Here is an 18,833-nt window from a genome sequence, read left to right as displayed (position 1 = left end):
GCAAAAACATGGACAGTCGCGGATAAATCATGAAACCGTTTTGGTTTTTGCTGGGTTCATAGGAGCGGCGGTTTTCTTGATCAATTCAAGCCTTTGAAGAGGACACACTGTCGCTACCTGTTGCTTTTATACTCCATTAAACCACTTGTAAAGCCAAAATAGTAAAATTGAAATAAATATTATTTTAAACCCATAAAACAGATTTTTCCTTCATACATTATGCAATGTTGGACTTAAATTGCGTCTTTGTTATACATATGATGTCGTTTAAAGATTAAATCACCTTATAATCGTGTCATTTTGAGCACTGTTTGATGTCATATTAACAACCTTAAAATTTCCCATCCTATTTTTTTTGTAATAATACTTCACTATTTAATGTTATTTCTTTTTGGATCGCAGTGTTTGTTACCGTTTGATGGCCCTAATAACCTTTTATGTGTTGAATGTAATGATAATGATATTCAAATAAATTTGATTGTTGGCACAGCGAGCCTATCGCTTTGCTTTGTACTTCATTACACATCTTGATACTGCGTAGTATATTATCAAGATTGAGACTGCTCCCTAATTCTATTCTAACGTCCGGAATGACGAAAACATCTGCATATTTGTGGTCACGGAGTGGTTCATGCTCAACAATGAATAATTCATGCTAAATAAACCTTATATCATGTTTGTTTCTTGCAGAAATAATGGCTGCCTGTTGATGACTGCCAAAGGTGGGAAGCACTAAGATGTCGAAATCTACAGGTAAGGTTGATCTGCTATGTTTTGTTAGTACCCTACTTTGCAATTGTCATGTTACAAATATTGTAAGTATATAACTTAATGTTAGAATAAAATCAATTTGTTACTTTACTTAATTTTCTGATTTAGGCGTCAGTCTATATTCTTTACATTTTCATTCATTTTCACATATTATTCTCCATGCGTTCTTGAATATCAGTCTTTGTTGTTTTTTGTCTCAACAACTGTTCTTAAAATAGGTGATTATCTTTCATGAAACGGTAATAGTACTGAGGTTTTTAACCTTTTCTTACACATCTTACAAGAGAGCAGCTGTGGGATTTTCTTTTAACCAAAATAACCATTTTTACCAAGATTATGAAACAAGCTGAAATATTTGTTTTCTGGTCCGAAAAGAAAATTGTTAACTAAGTCGGAAGTTCCGAACTTGAGAGCTGTTTTTGTTGAAAATGACATAGACCCCAGAGGTACACAAAGAAGTTATTTAGTGGCGAGAAAACAATAACGTTAACGTTATTTACCAAATCATCTACATCATCAAAATTGGGTAAATTTCTTCGTAATGTTTTATCATATAACAATAACATTAAACGAACTAAAAGGTAAAAAGACGAATGCTACAAATCTTTAATGTTTATATTTTCACAAAAGATAAAAATAGCAAGTCATATCCTGTAATAAAGAACAACATCTTTCAGATAGCCTACACTTTTATAAATCTAAAAATCAATTGGGCACAGTTAGGGAATAAGGATAAACTATACATGAAGACTCGGATTCACCCAGTAATTCTTCAAAAAAGTTTAAACTTAATCCTAACGGGGTCAGCGATGCTCTGCCTTTTTGATACTGGGCTATCTATCTCGCCCATGTACATATTAAAACAAAGTTATGAGAACTGTTATCTATTCAGACTCTCTTTACATACTACAAAGTAGTAGGAATAGAAATATCGACGATATTTCCTTCATTTTGTTGGTTCCCGGGCATATGGCAATACCATGCAATGAAAAAGTAGACCGTGCCTCAGAGGCAGAGTTAATGCTACCACCTGTTGTTTTTAACAGTTTTAATAGCTCAGTGACAGGAGGAATGGAATCAACATATCGATCATAAATTGCACTCCGTAAAACCTATCGTCAGTGAATGGTCTTCATGTGATAGAGACAAGCGCCAAGACGAAGTTGTTCTTGCCAGTCTTCGGATGGGCCATACACACCTTACACAATCATATATGTTGAAAGGCGTAGCATATGATGAGCTATTGAATGCTAAACAGTTTTTTCTTCTGTCTACTCGAGAACATTTATATCGTAACGTTACAAGTCCAAAGACCTTATTTGAACTGTTCAGATTAATAAAAAAAGATGTTTGTCTACAATTCAGAGCATGACTTACCAATTTTTTAGCATTTGTCTTTTCCTTTCCAGTTCGTTTGATACTATTTCTTTTTGGATCGCTTTGTGTTTTACTGGTTGATGGCCCTAATAACCTTTTTATATGTTAACTAGCCGTTAAGAATATCATAATTATAAAAAAATAACTCTAAAATATATATGGAAAATAATATATCTACAAGCTGATATATGAAAGAATCAGGTTTCAACCTGTATCGCTTACCTCTGTCTATTGTCATAGCATAGGTAGCGGGAAACATTTTATTTGCATTTGTTCTGAAATTATTGGTCTTGTTTGAGATATACTGGTACAGCAGTTTGGTTATGAAAAATACATCATTACATGTATATATATTTATAAACTACATAACAACTACATGAATAGTAGAGAGATAAACTTTGTGTAAATAAAAAAATTCCTCTGATTTCTGACATATAATTGGCATGGCTACCAACTGAAAAAAAAAATCCTAAAAATGCCAAAATACTGCTAATTTCAACCTAACACTACACATTTATAGAAGGAAGTTATGTCTGAACATCTGCCTTATAATCAACAGCATTGCCATGGCAACAAAGTACTTACATTTCAGTAAATTCCAACTCGGAAATACTTCACAACATGCCCACGTCTAAACACCATGAAAATTTCACTTCTTGTAAAGCCAGCTTTTGGTGCGTAAACACAGATTCGAGACTGCCCAAACAGTAATCTCCAACAAAAAGCTAAAATATTATTCTAAGAAAAAAATAAAACACCACCTTGACCACTTCAACAAAACAAGGCAAATATTTGCAAGGTTTCATTTTTTTTAATTTAAAATAAAATCTTTGTAATCCAATGAACAAAAATATCACCCATGGCCACATCGAGAGACTGTACTGCTACCATAATATCTTTGAAGTGTCGACTTAAAATTTGCCATATGGATAATACGTGTCTTTGTTATATATTGATAAAAACGCTTATTTTCGCAATTTGTTTCTCTTTTTTAACACCATGCACAATATATTAATACTAATATCCTGTTCGATAAATTGATGTTATTCCACTCCTTAGGCATCAAGCATAAACAAAAGTTGAAAAATGAAAACCCATCCCAAACGATGAAAAAATGAAAACTCATTTTGATTGGCTGACAAGGTGAACTTTTTTCGAGGAAATTTTATAGGGCAATGGTTAATTCATAATTGTTTTTGTAATAATTTCATTTCAATACAAATTTCTATAATCGTTTTTGCTTTGGAGGTAAAAGGTATTGATGATTCGCAATAAATTGTAATATTTCCGCACTATAATGAGGAGCATTCCACTGCCGGTCTTAAAACTACACCTAACAGATATCGTTGACAGACCACACCTTTGTACATGCTAATTGATCGTCATAATAATTCTTGTAGTCGAAACAGGTCACTCGAAGTAAGGGGTTTTGTACGTAGTATTTTTCTTCTTTCATTAATTAATTTTATAGATGACAATTTGTAAATAACTTGTATGCCACTTATAACAAATATTTGTAATATTTATATTACTTACTTTCAATCGTTAAAAGAAAAGACTGATTCTCTATATTATATATATAAAACAAAGAAATGCGCACAACTGCTTAATAAACCCTCTCGATTTTGTTGGCCAATGTTAATTGATTTTCTTGATTTGAAACCAATATATATACTTTCAACACATTTCATCCAAAAAGAAATTAAGTCTAGGTTTTCGATACAGACGGACACCTGTCACTTCGTCAAGAATAAATTAATTCATTATTTTAAATTATTATCAGTCAATATCACGTGTAGGCTACAAGTCAATGCAGTCCAATACATTGTGTTGTACTGCTTATTTATTGCATATTACAGAGCAAACACCTCTCCTGAAAGATGATAAAAGTAAAGAGTATAAGTTTACTCTTCTGGAGAAGTATACATCATGTCGATGGCAGGTTGGAATTATCGCTGCCCTGGCCATGTCCTGTTCCATACTACTCCGACTTAACATGTCCATGGTGGTTGTCTGCATGAAACCTGGAAACCTTACTATCACAGTGGAACAAAATGGGACGAACGTCACCTACCGCGATCCGTATCTGGTAGGTGATTAAAATACATCGTGTAGTTTGACGATTCAAATAGATAAGGACAAGTTGAAGACAGACTGATGATTGTGTAGACACATTCTCCGAGGTTTTGTTAGTAGAGTTAGGATTTTTTGGCCGCAGGACCGATGAGCTTATGCTAAGGTGCAGTTTTCCACAATACTTATTATTCCTACTGCGCCTAGTCAAACAATATGAACAAGGAAAACGGTAGAACCGATCGATGCCCCCCGAATAAAAGAATGTTGCAAAAAGTTTAATTTATTCATATATATATTTTCCAATTTCTCTATTGAAAAAAAAACATAATTCAGCATTGCAAAGTATTAAAACGCGTACATTTAGAGTGGAAAAAAATGCATATAGTGATAGTTCACGTGGTATATGTTACGGCAGTTTCACTTTGACACACCTTGCCAAATACATTAATAGCAATGAAGGAAGCAGGCCAATAGTCAAACAAACCTGTCATTTACACTGAATTCATCAATGTACATCTGCGCTAAATTTATTTTGTTCTGTGATCTAGGACAACTACGTATATTGGGATAGCACTATGGAGGGACTTCTCATCTCGGGGTATTACATGGGCCAAGTATTTACATCTCTTATTTTCGGAAACTTAACTGGAAGGATCAGTGGGAAGAAGTTGATTTTGTTCCTAACATTTATCATGATCGTTACATCGTTTGTGACGCCGGCTTTAACATTTGTCAGTCCTTGGGTGGTTCTAGCTACACGTGTGGTGATCGGCATAGCGACGGTAAGTTTCGTCAAAACATTAATTCTAGATATAATTAGCCCATATGATATGTAATGTTTTTCATATCAATATCGGTTAATGAATATTCAAACCATAACAAAATTTCAAAAACGAATAAAAGCTCTTGCGAAAATTGCCTTAATCATTTCTTAGTATTACTATGATGATACGAAGCTGCTCATAGCTGCATCTTTTTCCTTTTGCTACGTGTATTTGTGTAATATACCTCCAGCAACTGTACAAGCTCTAGGATTGAATAAGTGTATATTTATTTTTCATCTGACTGAAAAAATGTCCTCTGGCCTTATCTTCATAATTTCTTATCAGATTTTCTATGCGGCTTAATGGATACAGACAATGTTGTGCATGCCACATTTAAGAATCACTGGATATTCCAGATTGCTGCGGAAGGCTTTTTTGGATTTTTTTATGAAAATTTTGAAATTCTTCAGTGAGTTTAGAAACACTATCAATAGTGATAGTCCTCCATTGGCCCCAATCGGTATTGGCATATCGGTAATGCGTTATTGTACCAAGTCCTACGCATGTCCGATAGTCGTCCCTGCTTGACGGTACTTATTCACAGGTCTAGCCCTATGTGGTCGAGCATTGCTGTCGATCAGTACAAATTCAGGGCCGACAGCACCTGCAAAGGGTCTTGCAATTGGATGAAGGATATCATTATAGGTACCGTAAACCTATGCGGCTATCACCTTCATTCAAGTACAAGTCAGTCCAACAATCAAAATTGATTGGAGCTCAAACCGAAACAGTCATGCTCAGAAACGCAGCTGTCACAATAAGAGTACTAAAATAAATATCCCAGCTTGCTGTCATATACCGTAGTCTACCCGATCGAGACCTCACGGTGACGTTTCCGGCCCTCCGGAATCCATACCATAATCGAGAAATGTCATGCATTGATGTGTATGTGTGCATTCGCATTTTTTTTGTGGTTGTCCTACTTGTAGCATCCCGAATGCTCGGCCATCCCCTGCAGTTGTCATGAGACGTTCCATGCAAACAAATGTTCAAATCATTTTGATTTTAACTTTGCATGGGCAAATCGTTACCGAAAAGTATACAGATAAACGAGTATCAAGCTTACTTTATTTTAACAACAGAAAAAAATCACATAACATTACTTTTCTGTGAACAGTAAATCAAAATAAGACATTTTTCCTATATTCGGCTTACAACTCCAGCACAGCACAGTAAATTATTTAAATATCTAAACTTCTATCTGCAGATCTACATTGAACAACATATCGCATTTAAATTAAACACAACGATTAATTACATTATTCATCTTTTAGTAATTTAGATTTTCTCAGTCACACATGCGTTTCAAAATTCAGTCCCTTAGCATCACTCTTGTGTTCTAGAATAACGAAACAGCCGTTTGATACATGTTAATTCATTACACTTACTGTACAAAGTTCTAAATTTGTATTTGATGATGCTTTTTATTTGTATCCTTTATACAATCTCATATTTGACATCCACGACACGATCACTTTCGATTTCTGCACCCCTGAAATATTTCATAGCAAAATTGAAGGCACGAGCGTAGTAATTTGATCAGGTTACAGTGGGTTTCAGTAGAAAGTGGCCAATTACAGAAGCTTACAAAGGAGAGACACCCAGCTTCAAAGCCAATCTTCAATTTTGACATGAGATGTTCTAGGTATGTGGAGAACAATAGTGTGCGTTACCCCTGGAGAATCGAGAATGCATATTTAATGGATAACCATAATGTTTCTTTTATCCCTTGCCTCATTGATGTGCCTACGGCAATTATAAATCCATGATTCTGACGTGTCTTTAAGAAAAAAAATCAAGTTGATGGAGGGCGCATGTTAAGTGACCTATTATATTTTAATGATATCACGGATGATCGGTTGGTATTTTAACGATGTTTGACCCCTACTGATTGGATTGTGGGGGTGTCTGCCTGTGTACGTACGTGCGTAACAGCAAAGTTTGTTAGCACCTTAGTGATTTCATTCCATCAAGGAATCTCTTCCAACTTTACACACTTATAAAGCATCAACATACCTCGGGGACGTTGAGTGCCATGGATGCAGTTCGTGGTCCCAGTCTATGATCAACATTTACACACTAATAAAGCATCACAATATCTTAGATTATAAGAGTTGATGGATGTAGGCCAAGGTCATCTTTACTGTGTATAGAAACGTGTTGCCGGTCAACTTTATTCTTTTCAATTGTCAGTGTTACTTCAGAAAATCATTGTCAGCGCTCAATTAACTTCACTCTTTTAGGAATTTTCATACAATTCTCACAAATTTTAAGTACTTGAACACTGTTGAATTGCAGGATTGTTTGGTTGTTAAAACCTCACAAACTTAAAAACATATGATGTACGTAACAATTTTGATTTTCATGGTTGGTAGTTGAAGGCCACTTTTACTATCTAGAAAGCCATCGTCAGCGCTATAGCAGCCTCACTTCTTCAGTGATTTTCATGAAATTTCCAACACTTTTAAAGTACTGAAATATTTTGAACAATTCTCCTTTGTTTTGAATTCAAGATCAACATACTTCCACTTACCCATATTCCAGTTTTTCATTGCAGTATATTCTTTTTTAAAGGGGGGATTGGAGCCATGTGGTACCCAGCTCTTGTCAAATTGGGCACCTCTTCCCGAACGTGCTCAGATGATGTCCATTACAGAACAAGGTAGGATATCCCTTTCATGTCAACATTGATATATTGTTTTAAAAGTTTGTAAAGCAAACATAGGACATTGCGAATGATACAATAACCATAGCGACCCAAACTGACCTATACGAAATTAAGTTGGGCATTTGTGTAAAGTTTGATTGGTGATTTCATTCATTCTGGAATTTTTTCAAAGTGCTGACGATAAGTTTCTTCAAATAGTTACATCGACATTTCGTTGTGACCTTATAGACCCCAAAATCCAAATATGAAATATTTTTATGCTTTATAAGAGTGGAAAGTTTGACGAGATTCCCTGAGGCACCCCCCAATCCCATATTACGATTATGTCATATCATACCCTGCGTCACTCAAGCGAGCGGTTTTTCATAGGAATGACCAATACATTTTTTAATATTAAAAAGAACGACGTAACTTCTATTAGCACCGTGTTAGCACTTCAACCTATTCCCCAGTTAATGTCAAATGTCATACCAGTTTCAAGTGAAAAACAAGGATACGTATTACATCAGATAAGTACTTATGCACGAGATGATAATGCGCAGTACAAATGGCAATGTAAAATTATTTGAAAATATTTTACATTGCTCTTTGTATACATCGTTTAGCATTTAAAGAAAAGTCTTTATTTTCATTAGAAGGAACGATAATCACAATGAGATGGCATTTCGTATAAACCGACCTTATTGATAAATATCAAACAAGTTATAGACGTCACCATAGCAGAAAAAAAGCTGTTTTTGATGTCCATGCCCTATACTGAATTCTTGAAATTACGAAATCTTTTCAAATCTTATCAACATAACGTTTCCAAATGTTTTTCATAAATTAAAGCAAAAAGGAATTTTTTCTCATATTGATGCCATGTAATATGTATTTTTACTTATAGGATATTACATATGTTTTCACTTTTATTAGCTAACAGTATTGGTGGGATAGGAAACTTCCTCCTGTCAGGGTTTATCTGCAACATACCTGTTCTGGGTGGTTGGCCTTTCGTGTATTACATTTATGGTGAGTACAAATTCTGCTATGATTTTTCGTAAATAGCAACCTTCACCGGAGCCCTTATCCCCGATACGTAAAAGATCGTTGTGGTAAACATACAAACAATGTTGAATTCATTATGCTTGGTTCTTAACGTTAATACGCTAACTAATAATACATGTTACTACACCGTCTACATTTTTGTTGCGCAAACTTATGAAATAAATACATTGTTATTTCAAAAACCGATTTGTTTTCCATATCTAGCGAAGAAACATAGGATTTCCTATCTACCATGTTGACTTTCCTGCTAATTCATTGAATAAGTTCAATATTAACAAATGTAACGGAGATAACATGAGATATTTTGATGATATCGTTAACTATTATCATAAGTTACTTGAAGATATTTCGCTTATACTAAAACCATGCCGACAAATATATATAATGGTATTTCGAATCAGTTGTAGAAACGACCACCTGCTCATTATGTGATATCAGGAATGCTTCACGTTAATTCATTTGTTTAATTTCATTGACGTCTTAATAATATTAACGTGTTTATTGTCACAAAAGCCGTCTGATATATGTTTTCGCCCACCCTCTGTTTTAGCCCACCACCATCAGATGGTGAGCTATTCAAATCGCTCTTCGTCCGTGAACCGTCCGTTAACAATTTTTGTTATCGCTGTTTCTTGAGAATTAAAGGGTGGATTTTAATATGTAAGTTTCTATTAGTCCCTTGTTGTCTCGTTTGATTTTGAGGCTGATAAAAATAATAACGACATTAAACGACAGGCAGCCATCTTCAATTTTTTATCAATGAAGTTTGTTATCGCTAGTCAGAAAATAATCTCTCTCAAATTTTATACGTAGGTTCTCCTTAGTCCCTAGGTGTGCCCATTCGATTTTGGATCTGATCAGAAAAAAATAAATTCCGACAGACGGTATCTTAGATTTTTTATTTTGAAAGTTTGTTATTGTTATTTATTGAGAACTACATAAATCTTTCTCAAATGTCATGTCTATGCATTCCTTGATCCCTAGTTGTGTCTGTTTGATTTTAGTATTGATTAAGAGAAACAAAATGTCTCACATGCGGCCATCTTGGATTTTTGACTTAGAAAGTTTGTTATCACTTTCTTGGGAACCACTCTATAGATCTTTCTCTCTCCAATTTCACTTTTTGGTTTCTTTAGGTACTTAGTTGTGCCTGTTTTAGTTTGGGACTGACCAGAAAAACAAAATGGCCGACAGGCAGCCATCTTGGATTTTGCCTAGTAAAGATTGTTATTGCTACTTCTTAAGAAGTACTGAATGCATATCTCATATTTCATACGTATGTTCACTTTGGTCACTCCTTATCATCGCTATTTCTGGAATGGAATATTCGAATATCTTATCATTAAGAGCAGAAACAGAAGACAAGGGAAAAGGAAAGCATATAAAGGTGGGTGCCAAGATCCCTCTAGAATCACTTGTTTTTATTATGTTTTTATACATATTCACTTGATTGTTGAAAGAATTGTTGATCACCTAAAACAAAGAATTGAGTTTATCTGTTTTTAGCACAGTCATCAGGTGGTGTGCTTATCGTATCGCCCTGCGTCCAACGTCCGTTCTTAAACAGTTCTTGTTATCGCTACTTCCTGTGCAAAACTGGACAGATCGAAGGTTCGGCTTGGTTCCTTGTTGAGTTCTTTTCTTTTTTAATCAATAAATAAAGGAAATAACATTGCCAAAATGCCCCTTCGATTTTTACAGTGCACGTTTTTATTGTTATTTCTTGAGACATTCTTTATTACTTTCTGTTTCAATGGGATATGTATGTTTCCTTTTGCTATTAATATCATTTTTATTTTGAGATTATCTGTTTTGACTAATTTCGTAATTGCTATTAATTTCTGGAGCACTGGATGGATCTTCCTGAAATTTCCCATATAGGTCTTCGTTTGTCCATAGATGTGTCCTTTGGATATTAAGACAGACCAGAAAATCCAAATAACTAACAGGCAGTCACCTTGGTTAATGTCAATGAAAGGGTTTTTTTATATCGGTTTCTAGTGAAATATTGGAGTTTTTCTATCATTGAATATTTAGGCTTCCCTTGGTCCATAAGAGTGTTCTTATGATCCTCAGGCTGATCAGAAAAACAAAATTACCGCCAAGAGGCGAAACAAAATTTTCACAATAAGATATTGGCATCACTATTTTTTGAGATGGGTCTTTCTCATATTTCATATGTAGCTTCCCGTTGGTATATTTTCCCCATATAATCTAAGGTCTGGTCAAGAAATAAAACCAAACCGACATCTTGAATGCTGTTTTTATCGCTGTTTGTTGATCAGTCTAGATGGATCTTTCTCTTTCATATGTAAACGAAATGACCGACAAGCGGCCATGCTAGATTTTGACATCTATATTCACACCTATACTTCTGAGAAGGGCTTGATGGATTTTTTTTCTTAGATTTCACCTGTAGTTTTTCATTTGTCCTTGGGTTTGGCCTTTTCATGTTGGGAGTGGTTAGAGACGCAGAATAGCTGACCGGTGCCTTTGTTATATTATAAAAATGAACATTTGTTATTGTGATTTCTTAAGAGATACTGGATGGATCTTACTCAAATACCAATAGGAAGGTTTCCTCTGGTCCCCTTTGCCGTTTTAATTTGGGTCTGTCCAGAAAATAAAATTACCAAATCGGTGACAATTTGTATGTTTCTTAGATTAATTCTCAAATTCCATATAATTAAGAGCAAAACAGAAACAAGGAAGAAAACGGCCCAACATTAACTGATCAAGATGAAACGATGGTGGGCGTCAATATCCCTCTGGGATCCCATGTGAAGACAATAGCCCATGTGTCGTGCTACACCTCAAGTTTTCCAAACAGGTGGGGTGAATGTGGTAGCCATGACTCTATGGGTATTTTTGGTTTATGACAAACCTAATCTTCATCCCTGGATCAAGCCGTCAGAATCAGAATATATCAACAGCCATAGAACAAAATCACATGGAAAGGTACACGGTGAATATAGACTGAAATATCTCATTTGTTTGCTCAGCTGTTCAGAGGAACGGTGAACTATGCTTCGGCGCAGTGTCTGTCATCTTCTAAACGTTATTTTTCCCAAACGAACAATTGAATATTGTCCAAATTATACGTAACAAATCCTTTAGTGATGGTCATTCAGTCCTGTATAAAATAATCGTTTAAATCCTTCGAGAGCATTGCTAAGGCAAAAATATATCCGTTCTGATATAGGAATTTCAAAGACATCGTGCGATGACTTTACTTGAATGAACGGGATTTTGGATCTCGTGGGAGATACGGAAAGATGTCCAACAAGTAATAGATAACGAAATATTTGAAATATGTTCTCGGTTGGTCGTAAGGACTTAACCAAAAGTTGATCGAGTACATTTTTTGAACTTCCGTTTGTTTGCTTGGATTTTAGACCATTGCAATTGTCGGGAGAGCTTAATGACAGCGTCTCGAAAAGCTTAGGAGGGTGCATTGTATGGAGGGATAGTACATTATGCCACATTAGGGCAGCGCCGTTGAAAATATAAATATATCTTCAAAATTCTCCTTTTGATCCTAGTATTTGGTCCAGATTTGGTTTTTAGCGTCCTCTGTTGAAATGGCCTTGGCCAACCAGGGGATGCGTTGGACAATAAACACAAGACTAATTACTATTAAGAGCCCATGCTGGTAAAAGAGAAACTTTTTTGTATATCAAAATCAAGATGTAATATATTGTCTAGAGACGGACACAAATATTAGAAATGTTATGCGATATTGCTATACGTAATACGGCCAAAGTTGCTGACATAATGAAGTTGGTAATGAATTTCCTATGGTTTCCTGTTAGACAGTGGTATATCTTTCGTTTATGCAAATATATTTCGTAATTTAAAACTTCGCCTTTTATCAAATTATCATATACAGACATAATTTTCAGGCGGAGGGGTTCTAATAGGGTGTCTATAAAGGTGAAAACCAGCAAATGACCTCATAAATTAAAGTATTCAAACCGTTTACCAGTTTGCAGTAAAAGTGTTTAGATATTATCTAAACTATATTTAGATTATAAATACATACCAGAATTGGTGCGACAAACATCTGACTGATTATACAATATAAAACCCGTTTCATGGAAAACTCCGCTAGAGAAGGAAAATTGATCATGATGAAGGATCGTCTGTATCGGTCTTTGTTTACTATTCTGAAAAAAATAAGAGATATTCTATTTAACGATATTCTTTGTTCGCTATTGACTTCCTTTAAGGCAATGTTTAATAAATGTTATAAAATGACTCAATTGACTATTTACTATTGGTTTATGTATTTGATTTTATAACCTATTTATATTTTTGTCTATTTAAATAGCCTCTGAAGGTACCTTGGTTAAAGATGCTGACATCAGGACCAGTCTGGGCATGCGTAATTGGTTATGTGACATCCGGAATTATGTTTATGGTCATGGCGGTGTGTCTTCCGCTATATATAGAACAAGTCTTAAAATTTGATGTTGCAACGGTAAGACATATGTTATTGAGTATCGTAGAAGCAAGTACAAAGTTCTCTTATGTAATATTTTTATTGGCAATAGAAAAATTAAGCCTCTTGGTCCATACACATAGCAATGGCAGATATGCTAACAATATACTACATACTACGCAATAATGCATGAATTGGATTTAGTCTTCCTGCTTAGTTCATGTATACCACATGTATGTCTCTATAACAATACACGAAAGTCTATCACGCGTCATGTTTGCAATGATGTGTATAGATATTGCTCATTATAGACTGACTGACCTAGCATATTGTTATGGTTATACATAAAGTGAAATCCTTTCATTTTTCCCATAAAGATGACAAATGGCTCATTTTCCGTAAAAAAAAAAAAAAGAAAAAGAAGTTCTAATGGTTTAACTCATACGTAAAGCTATTGACAACAACACAAGTGAAGTGTATGATGAAAATTCCATACTTAACAATCGTACCTCAACACAAAACATACAAAGTATCAAAGTGGGCTTCAGAAACATTGAGCAAAAACAACTTCCCACTATTACATGATGTAGATCCAATAAACAACTATAAAAGTTTTTTTGAAAAAATATCTTAATATCTTGTTACAGAATGGTTTGGTATCGGCATTGGCATTCGTGGGCCGATTTCTTGGAGCACTTGTCTTTGGACGTCTTTCCGACTTGTTTTTTACCAAAAGATGGTTGTCATTGACTGCAATAAGAAAAACATGTCATGTTTGTGGTGAGGGAATTATACACGTGTACTCTCGTGTGCCAAATAAACGTACATGTACGTTTATTTTTATGGAGAAAAATCCGCCCTGTACGATGCTTATTTGGGTTTGTACGTTTTTTGAAAAATCTTGTAAAAAAAAAAATCAGCTCGCGGGCGAGCTTCGCCTACCGCGCCACGTTTTAAAAAACAATGTTCTGACCCAAGGAAAACTCCATTGTGAACCCCCGTAACTGGTGACCTGATGGTATCGTCCACCGTTGGTAAAACGAAGACGAGTAGGCTCAACATTGCATCGCATTTTCAGTTCGACCGAAGCGGAATCTCAAAATTCGTGAATGGAAAACACATTTGTTTAATATTCCCGTGATGTGTGATGATATTCTCAACTGTCTATCACTGCTTACTTCAAAATGCGAAATCATATTTTCACCGTGTTGTGACGAAAGTCCCCTCGGAACATAACCGGAAATGGAATCGCCAATCTGTCCTTGGCCGAAATCGTGCTGTAGGGTGTTACCAACATTTCATTTCATTTTGAAGATCCTGTACTTTTATTCCGCCCTGTACTTCTATTTGGCACACGAGAGTATCGGTCATTTTGCAAAAAATCACAAGACAAGACACGAGATTCAATATAGTACATCACAGAATATCAATGCCTTTCACACCAAGAACAGATATACCAACTATATTACTGTTGCAATACTGTATCAAAAGTCCAATACCGATGGTCAAAGTTTCACACTTTTAAATTATTAAACATCTAGAGTGCAATCAAATAAGAATATCTCAGGTTGCAGAATTTGCTCTGTTATAAAAGTAACAGCAATCATTAAATCATTATTTCCGTTTGTACCAGGCTTGATGGGTTCTGTCCCCATCATCATTTGGATCAGTTTCCTTGGAGAAAATGACCGAGTACTCGCTGTCATACTTATGACTCTTTACTGGTTCACACTCACCTGTATGAACTCTGGTTTTAGGGTCAATCCAGCCGATATAGCTCCGAGGTAAGTACACAATTTTAGGTTTAACGTCATTGGAACTGTCGAGGTCATATGAGGACGGTTGTCAAAGGGACACCAGGAGATGAAGATTCAGATAGACCAAATGCAAAATTCTATAGTGTCGGCATGCTGTCTGTCGTTCTCTTTAACAGGATCATAATCACTTAGTTATTGTATGTAATTGTATTGATAACACTTTCACATGTTAGTTTGTTTGATGTTCTTTTATTTCTGAACTTTCGTATCACCAGTATGGAACTTTATAATTTTTTCTGAGTTGATTTCCCGTCATAAATATTATAATAATCTACTTACCAGGTGGGCGTCGTCCATGAAACAGATACCTTTTACCATCATGGTTCACCTTGTTTAGTACTTGTGCTATTTCATTGTTCCCACTACCATTTTCGTTGGTCGTAGTTTTGTGCGTGGAACCATCACTCCCTGTTACCGGATAACACCGGATTTGACTTGGGAAAAAGTTTTCGTGCTATTTAGAATAATTTGTAAAATATTCCGATTTTGATATTGTATTTATCTTTATTATAGAACATGACTTACCATTTAAATCTTTTGTGATAATATAACCATTTAATATTTTTAGCATTTTTCGTTTGTTTGATGTTTTTTTTTTCCTGTTTGGATCGTTGTGTGTGTCACCGGTTGATAGCCCTAATGACATTTTATGTGTTGAGGGGCCGTTAACATAGTAATAAATAAATAAATATTTTACAGTTATCTGAAGAAGGCCCTGGAGTATCAACAGATCCAATAAAATTAGCGGCAACTGCTGAACAATTGTAATCTCGAACATGTTTCAAAATTTCGCAAAATGAAAAAAATATCCAGTGTTGATTGTGTAATTTTTTTCGCAGAAGTGGTGCACCTATTTCTGGCTCTTGTTCATCAATATGTTTTATATGGATAATTTGGCGCATTATGTAGTCAGATATATGCCCCAACTCCAACGACCATTAGACTATGTTCTTGATTTTATTATGCATTTTCGTGTAATGCATATCGGTAAATCTTTCATTAGAAGGTGAGCTCAAGCATATGTTTATAGTTTGGAAAAAATAACCCATTTATGAACTATTTATGAAAAAAGAAGATTTTTAGATACTTTGTGATTAAGTCTTGGTTATTATAACAACACTAATGTATTTAATGTCGTGTAAAGGATTTATGATTTCTGCATTTTAGGGTGTTTCATTTATATTTCGGTATGATTTCAGGTTTGCTGGTGTCATTAATGGAATGTGTATTTTTCTAAACAGTGTATTTTCACTGTTTGTACCTCTGCTGGTTGCAGCTGCTACTCCAAATGTAAGTTTAAAATTCATTTGTGTATACAAGCGACGCAAGAGCTTATTCATATTGAGCTATTTTTGGTGTCCTATTGATTAACTCATCATAAATGACAGAGTGGATTTTGTACACACTGGGCGATTTAATTCTGTCGAAATATTGTGGCTCGATTTTTTAAATTCTTCTGCTGTAACGATGGCAGAATCTAAAAGTAGTCGGAGCGCCTTTATGGGCAAAGGGGATGTCATTTTGTATTATGTATTACTTGACATAATATGATCTAAAACATAATTGGAAAAGGAACTGTTTTGTTGTAAACGGTGCGCCAAGGCTGGAGGGGATGTGATGCCTAAGAGGGAAATTTATATAAACCCTGAAATCCGTCTTGTAGAGATGAAGGAATTTTGACCAAGTTTTTTATAAACAGTTAGCTTTGAAACCCTTGTGTATACTGTGAATCTGACCATACATGAGCAGAGGAGAGGGGTCCGTTAGGGGAATCTTTCTTCAGATTGGTTGAAAGTATTAAGCTCAAGTTTGATTAGTCACATCCCTTTTACAAAACCAAACAAGGTAAGTTTTTGCAGGCGCTATGGGCCTCTTCTTCACTGCGTTTAATATATTTGATCCCGATGATCGCGACATTGATATCGTTTTCAGGTATGTTTGTAGCACTACATCCCAGAAATCTACAGGCAAAATGTCAGTTTCATCGAAGTCTTCTCATTCCAGTGAACCAAAGTCAATTTGATAACCCTTGTAACATAAAAAGGTTCAAGAACATTGCATATGAAGAAATCTCTGAAAATTTATTCCCGGTTCAGTCTGGCAAAATATCGATATCGAAGATATAGTGACAAGAGGACAAAATGCATTTACACTCATCGGATATTTATTTTATTGACAGTTTCTAGAAATTCTGCTTTGAAGAAAGTAGAATAACTTAATGGAATGCAAATAATTTTGTCCGAATTATTTTCAAACGAAACTAAACAGATCATGCTAGAAAGTTTTTTTTTTCAATATAAACGTTAGTAAAGATTTTGCCGTTTTCCAGGGGAAAATGTTGGGGTCATGACAATTGCAAATTCGGCAAAGCATCTCAAGACCTTTTCGTTCACAAGCAATATTTGATTCTAATCTATATCTAAAATCATTTAAGAGTTCACCACTTCAAGATGTGGATTTCGCAACTGCTGTCAACATTTCTCCCATAATGAATTGTAAACTGTAAACAGCCAAGTGTGATTTGTGACTGAATCCATATAATATTCATAACTTAATCCTAGTCTGAATCATTTAACTTATACAACCGTTGTGACAGGGTTAGACAGATTTGCTTTAACCAGTGCAGTTGTATCTGCTGGTAAACAATTCATGTTTGAAACTTTTGAAATACGATCAAGTATCGATGGTCCTCTGAAGAGATTTTTCGAAATATAAAAGTTGTCGCTTGTGAACAGTATTTGCCAAAAAAAAAAAGAAAATGTATTTCGTTATCAAATATAAATAGTAGTTTATGAGTTGACAGTTATTCGTATGCCCTAGAAGAGTTATAGGGAAAGACAGCTTATTCATCACATTGTTTTGTTAGGTGATGTACATCCTCAAAAGTCAGAGAGCAAACATAAGGAAAACAAACTAATCGTCAATTTTCACGCATTCGCTTACAGGGTACATCTGATGAATGGCAAATCGTGTTTTACGGATGTGTGGGCGTGTCTGTGGTGGGTGCTGTGCTGTTCTTCGTACTGGCCAGTGCAGAGGAACAAGAGTGGGCAAAAGATCCCGAACAGAATAGAGATGTGATGATTAAAGTGACTGGTAATAACAACAATGCCATCGATTTCGACTCGCGTTTGTCTGTAGAAATCAATGAGAACAAAAGATATAATTAAATTAACATTTGCAAAACCAAACATATATGTTTGGTTTGACGTGATTCACCTTTATGATTTCTTTGCAGAATTTTGAAATGCTGTTTTATACTATAGGGGTAATTAAATTTCCAAAAGATTAGTTCTGTCGTTGTTATTTCAAAAAAAAAAAAAAAAAAAAACAAGAGTCGAAGATATTTATGCTCAACTCCTAATTTATAACTGTTAGTAATAAAAAACGAAACCTTTATGAAATATTGTTATTATCAATACTAATACAAAACATAAAAAGGTCATTATGGCCATCAAGCAGTGAAACACACACCTATCCAAAAAGAAAAAGTGTTAAATCATTTGGTGATAGTGAGCAATTGTATTGTAACAAGAGACTTAATGGGTCTGCAACGCTCACCGGTTATTAGAATATTTTTCACAAATAAATTAACTGTACACGTTGTTGGCTTTCCTTGGATGGTTAATGAACGTCGTTTGAGAGTTTCATCAACTTGACCCTTGAAACCTTGAATATGGTTCAAAGTAATTTATGTTACTCAAATTTGATAAATTTTATTTCATCAAATATGATTATAGACATATTGATCTGTTAGAAGAACATTTTTGAAGGTTTGCAGAAATTTGACTTCTGTGATCTTTGTTTTTCTT

At 34.8% G+C, this 18,833-nt stretch overlaps 1 protein-coding gene across 1 annotated transcript; it reads left to right on the top strand.

Annotated features, from left to right (window-relative positions):
* Nucleotides 1-737: 737 nt before the first annotated feature.
* On the top strand, nucleotides 738-18,191 carry LOC132553226 (uncharacterized transporter slc-17.2-like). The gene is made up of 11 exons (XM_060217456.1): nucleotides 738-753; nucleotides 4,008-4,237; nucleotides 4,773-5,006; nucleotides 7,623-7,710; nucleotides 8,632-8,727; nucleotides 11,594-11,721; nucleotides 13,094-13,243; nucleotides 13,852-13,984; nucleotides 14,838-14,988; nucleotides 16,221-16,311; nucleotides 17,967-18,191. Exons 1-11 carry the CDS (start codon nucleotides 738-740, stop codon nucleotides 18,189-18,191), a joined length of 1,542 nt encoding a protein of 513 aa, XP_060073439.1.
* Nucleotides 18,192-18,833: the final 642 nt, after the last annotated feature.

This window comes from Ylistrum balloti, unplaced genomic scaffold (assembly GCF_031769215.1).
Source record: "Ylistrum balloti isolate Yb309-2 unplaced genomic scaffold, AGI_CSIRO_Ybal_v1 Utg370312, whole genome shotgun sequence".
Lineage (NCBI taxonomy): Eukaryota > Metazoa > Mollusca > Bivalvia > Pectinida > Pectinidae > Ylistrum > Ylistrum balloti.
This window is presented reverse-complemented; position numbering and strand designations above follow the sequence as displayed.